Source organism: Tubulanus polymorphus, chromosome 7, assembly GCF_964204645.1.
Source record: "Tubulanus polymorphus chromosome 7, tnTubPoly1.2, whole genome shotgun sequence".
Taxonomy (NCBI): domain Eukaryota; kingdom Metazoa; phylum Nemertea; class Palaeonemertea; order Tubulaniformes; family Tubulanidae; genus Tubulanus; species Tubulanus polymorphus.
The window spans coordinates 8,017,021-8,022,989 of record NC_134031.1 but is presented as its reverse complement, the minus strand read 5'-3'; the positions used below and the strand labels follow the sequence as shown (position 1 = coordinate 8,022,989).

The following is a 5,969-nucleotide window of genomic DNA, read 5'->3' as shown; positions in this document are numbered from 1 at the left end:
TACAACAGTAAATTTCAATTGCCAAAATCCTGCATTTATTGTCTCAAATAAGCAACAGCCTGTGGTGGGATTTGCATCCGATATTAAATGCCTCTTGGATTATTCAAAAAATTATTCATGATTTTTCATCGTGACATGTGTGAAAATAAGTATTCAAAAGTTTGGTTGTTTTTTTCATGTGTGTTTGCAAAAATGGGATACCTGGCTTAATATCATCGATCAAAAGTGTTGGTTTGATAACTTATGACTTATACGTAGGTTGACTCATTGGAACACTCATTCTCATCTTTCAACCATTCCAGAATGCATTACTATACGATCCCAACGAAGTTGGCTTGGTTGGTTTTAGAGTCTACATTGAGGCCCCTCCTGTCAAAATTGTGTTGGGAGATGAATGGGACGTTGAGATAGAAATATCTGGTGTATTTCAGACGTTTTTTGACGCCTTATAAAACGTTACCATTATGAAACCTAAACAATGCTAACCATTCAGCGTCATTTTACAAACGACAGCCGTAAATCGATGTGCAAAACGTCACAGGTTTATGTGTACACAAACAAGCTATCTGGCAAAATATTATTGACATAGATGTAGAATGGCTTCCTGTGATTATATAATGACCTATATTTGAACGTTGAAATGTTATATTGCATTGAATATCATTAGAAGACGTATTGTAATAGTAAAGGATGTATGATTATATCAGAAGCGGCAGGCATAAATAGAAATGATAAGTAAATCGGATTATTCGGTTAAATGGCGGATGTATACACGATGCGGAAGTTTGATATAAAAGGTAGACCCTGACGTGGGCATGCCGGTGGAATGACGAAGCTATCTACGATGTGTGTAGGGCCGGCGTGAATTTCATCAGCGGCTACAAGCGGTCAATATGAAAATGTGTAAACATATAATTTCAATATTCAATCGTTTGTGAAAATATGTTTGATATTAGGAGTATGCAAGTTTTGTGAGATTAGCAATTTATAATAGCATAGCTGTCATATACGGCTCCGTGTCCTCTGACGGCATGTGTATTAGGTGACAATTCAATCCAATTCTTTATTGATCCTTATTACATTGAAATTCCGGGATAAAATTCCGAAATTCAATAAATACAAATTTTAAAATAAATTAATACAACATACATGACACACGGGTAATTCATACAGAACAACATAAGCATGTTATTTTTAATGACAATGTCTACTTCAACCCACCCAGACTCAAGACTCTAGGATATCGAGTGACAGCCAAACCCGTGGCCCGGGCCCGGGGACCGGGCCGGCTGGCTAGGCCACACGATATGCTCGAAGTCATGATGAAGCAGACATCAGAAGAGCTCTTTCTTCATCCATGGAGGCAATGAAGTTGCAGACCAGCTTAGAGGCATAAGTAAATGAAGTCGGTCGCAAGTTCGCGATCAATTATTGAGAATTTTCAATAAAAATATTTAAACCACTACTAGAGTCGAAGACCTGTATCATCTACCCAATCGCCAAATCTCATCATTCCCCAAAATTTCTTAAAACTTCGATTTCAAATTTGCAATTCCACATTAGCTTAGCCCAGAAATTCTACATTTTTTTCCCAGGAGTCAAATAATTTGGCTAATACTGGCTACATACAGTATTTAGAATTCGTTACTATATTACTATCTTGTTTTGCAGTCTCGAAAGAATCTGACCCTTAATTTGAAAACGCCCATTAATTCGGCACTTGTTCAACCCATGGAAGATGATCGTTTGTTTGTCTATCTGCTAAACGTCGACCACACCTTGATTTCTCGAGAGAAAACCTATGAGCAGTCACCGCAAGATGATCCTTCTTAGTATCAGTTTGAAAAAGTGAAAAAAGTCGCTCATCTTAAAACCCGAACCAATGTCGATTTCCTTGAAACCCATATAAATATTGCTAAAAAGCGGTGGAGTTGAATAAATTTGAGTGACATAAAATTGCAAGCTGTGGCTTAGGTGTTTATTTTAGTAACATTGAAAATACATGAAAATATCTTCATCGAAAATGCAAAGCTTTTGTTTTTATGCATACGTGATAAGTATCATCTGAAAAGCCGATTTCATGTAAATAGGCCCTATATCGCTATAAAAGAAATTATTTTTACCAGTTTTGGTTGTTGGATTGTCTACGCATTCATACACCTACTCATTCAGGTAAGTTTCTCAATAATCTAAATTCATTTGCATTTTTTACTCAGATACCTTTATACGTGATAATTCATTTTGTTTCATACAATTTTCAGAATGTTTACCAAAACTCTTTTCGTTGCCTTGGCCGTTTTCATGGTCATTGGGGCCGTTGCTGCTGAAGGTGAATATCATATCATATCTGTATCTAGACATGCTAACAAGGTCCTAAACCATTGTTGCATGGTCCTGGACCATGAATTTAGTATAATTTGGACAAAAATGTTTTTGGCGTCTCATGGTCCATCCATTTGGTTCTAACAATTACTCATGTGGCAAGGTATCTAAAAAAATCACTTAAAGTTCTCTAAATGCATTATAGAAGTTGAGATTAAAAAGAGAGGAATTCCATGTACCTGTAAAGTCAACGGCAAACGAGGAACCTGGTGGGTGATTGGTGGACCAGATCACAACTGCTGCAGTGGTAGCGGATTTGCTATTGGTAGATGTTGTTGGTAATCTAAAATCATTGTTAAAAAAGAAATGTTTGATACATAGAAAGCCAATAAAATGAATTATAATGAATATGAAAATTATGATTCTTTTCTGTCTGATTCAAATTACTTCTCTAGAAAGTGGATTAACGCTAGTCGAGATTGCCTTTTTCGGAAATTCAAAATATACTGCGTGACTACAAGTCGTTTTGTTTGACATTGATTCTCGATTAAAGGTATGACTAGATGTTCTCCTCCAGCAACTGAAAAATATCGACTCATCAAACATGTCTTAACACTATTAGATTCACCCAAGCATTGTCCTAAAAGCAAACACTAGAGGACCAAAGGCTCTGGCTCTCGAGGTCCCGTTTTTATAATCTTGATGAAAGTATATTACTACCCTTAAGCTACGTCTACACTTGCTTATTAAACCCGGGTTACGCGTCTACACTTTGGTTGAAACGAGGGTTCGATGCACAGTTTTCTGCAAAACCCGGGTATCGATGGACGCGGGTTCGACGAAAACCCGCGTTCGCAGTGAGTATGTAGCCTGATCTACACTTAACTCACACGGGTCCAATGCGGAATGTAGGCTACCCTTCATTCTCAAGATGGGTTTCTGAAAACCCGAGTTTGGCGCAAAACTCGGCATTGAAGCTGTGCTTTGAACGTAGTGTAGACGCGTTACCCGGGTGCAGTGAGTGTAGACGTAGCTCTTGATGAAGAAGGGTACGCTCCGTATTTAACCCGCGTACGCGTTAAACTCTGCATCTTCTCAGTGTAGTCTGTGAACCCGTGTTCAATGCAGCATCCGGGCGTCACAATTGTGGTTGAATTTGCACTACAGATGTGGATTCTTACAACCGAAACTGGGTGAAAGTGTAGACGCTACTTGCTGCGAACGCCGGTTTTCGTCGTAATTACGTCATAAAAAGATACCAGCGATAAATGTGAATATAATTGCGCTGTTATAAACATATCGCATTAGTACCTAGAAATAATCTAGCTAAAAATAATCACCTTCAAAACGTTTCATGAGTAAAAATAATTTCACAATTTGTCACCAGGTTGAGTTCGAGAGTCGCGCCTTCTCAATGTAAATACAAGGATGAGGTGCGTTTGTGGGAAGAACTGAGATTTATCATTCGTCTATTGTTTTCGCAAAAAACCGATAATTCATTAATCTACTGATATTATCATGATTACCTTACAGACTTGACGATTCATTCAAAAACCAATAAGGGCCTATCTCTAAATCTTGAGAAGTTACGATTCCCAGCAACAAGTGATATGTGAATTTGTATTCCTGTCTTGTCGTTCGTATTCTTCCTTAAAATGTCTTTGTGAAACAAAAAAATCAACTTACAAGATTTTTATAATATATCTAATTTTTTTCCGTTTTATAGGTGGTTGAAAGATAGCAATCTAAAGTGAATATTATTGACTGTAAAAAGGGGAAATCATTTCTATAATAGTCGTGACAATCACACGGTGCTATTGAGTGTGACTGATCTGTCCATTGAACTCTGCTGTATTCGTGTATTCCACGCTATTTCTTATTCACGGTCTATGAACATCATATTTACAGCAATGTATACATTATCCGTATGAGAATAAATCGGGAGGCATTGGCAAGATCAAGCTGAGCGTTGTGAAACTGAATCCCGTTTCTGGTCTCTCTCGTCTAACACTACAATAATCCCAAAATATACAACCTTTGTACCGATGCGAAAGATATGTTGAATCATTAAGACGTTATAACTAACCCAATGATTTTGTTCCGAACGGTTTTATTTGTCATTCAATACATATTCAGGGAATGCATTAGTTTTTGCAGCATTTTCCAATACCCCAGCTGCAACAGTTGCTGCTAGGTCCACCAATCAGCCAATAGGTTCCCTGGCCGAGACCGAATCTACCTGGGCAGAAACATGGTACACCTCTCTTGGCAATATGTACTTCATCTGTAATTCAAAAAGATCACGTTAGCAAATCTAAAAACTGTACGAAAATTTTATACATCAGACGAAACTATTTTGATTATTAAAAAAATTAATAAAAAAATACCTGCTGCGTTGGCGGCTCCGAGGACCATGAAAATGGCCAAAGCCACGATCAAAGTTTTAGTAAACATTCTGAAAATAGATTTTCGATAAATCATTTGACGATTGAGCGTTCGTTTTGGTATTATTTTTTTTTCATAGAAACGTGCTTACCTGGTTGTTATTGGTGTCTGTGTTGATACAACAGTAAATTTCAATTGCCAAAATCCTGCATTTATTGTCTCAAATAAGCAACAGCCTGTGGTGGGATTTGCATCCGATATTAAATGCCACTTGGATTATTCAAAAAATTATTCATGATTTTTCATCGTGACATGTGTGAAAATACGTATTCAAAAGTTTGGTTGTTTTTTTAATGTGTGTTTGCAAAAATGGGATACCTGGCTTAATATCATCGATCAAAAGTGTTGGTTTGATAACTTATGACTTATACGTAGGTTGACTCATTGGAACACTCATTCTCATCTTTCAACCATTCCAGAATGCATTACTATACGATCCCAACGAAGTTGGCTTGGTTGGTTTTAGAGTCTACATTGAGGCCCCTCCTGTCAAAATTGTGTTGGGAGATGAATGGGTAGATACGTTGAGATAGAAATATCTGGTGTATTTCAGACGTTTTTTGACGCCTTATAAAACTTTACCATTATGAAACCTAAACAATGCTAACCATTCAGCGTCATTTTACAAACGACAGCCGTAAATCGATGTGCAAAACGTCACAGGTTTATGTGTACACAAACAAGCTATCTGGCAATATATTATTGACATAGATGTAGAATGGCTTCCTGTGATTATATGATGACCTATATTTGAACGTTGAAATGTTATATTGCATTGAATATCATTAGAAGACGTATTGTAATAGTAAAGGATGTATGATTATATCAGAAGCGGCAGGCATAAATAGAAATGATAAGTAAATCGGATTATTCGGTTAAATGGCGGATGTATACACGATGCGGAAGTTTGATATAAAAGGTAGACCCTGACGTGGGCATGCCGGTGGAATGACGAAGCTATCTACGATGTGTGTAGGGCCGGCGTGAATTTCATCAGCGGCTACAAGCGGTCAATATGAAAATGTGTAAACATATAATTTCAATATTCAATCGTTTGTGAAAATATGTTTGATATTAGGAGTATGCAAGTTTTGTGAGATTAGCAATTTATAATAGCATAGCTGTCATATACGGCTCCGTGTCCTCTGACGGCATGTGTATTAGGTGACAATTCAATCCAATTCTTTATTGATCCTTATTAC

The 5,969-nt window shown here is 37.2% G+C and overlaps 1 protein-coding gene across 1 annotated transcript; it reads right to left on the bottom strand.

Moving 5' to 3' along the window:
• Nucleotides 1-4,444: 4,444 nt before the first annotated feature.
• On the bottom strand, nucleotides 4,445-4,887 carry LOC141909374 (delta-stichotoxin-Sgt2a-like). Its single transcript, XM_074799820.1, has 3 exons — nucleotides 4,859-4,887; nucleotides 4,710-4,777; nucleotides 4,445-4,606 (listed from the first exon to the last, which is right to left on the bottom strand). The coding sequence occupies exons 2-3, from the start codon at nucleotides 4,774-4,776 to the stop codon at nucleotides 4,467-4,469; spliced, it is 207 nt and encodes a 68-aa protein (XP_074655921.1). The 5' UTR covers nucleotide 4,777; nucleotides 4,859-4,887; the 3' UTR covers nucleotides 4,445-4,466.
• Nucleotides 4,888-5,969: the final 1,082 nt, after the last annotated feature.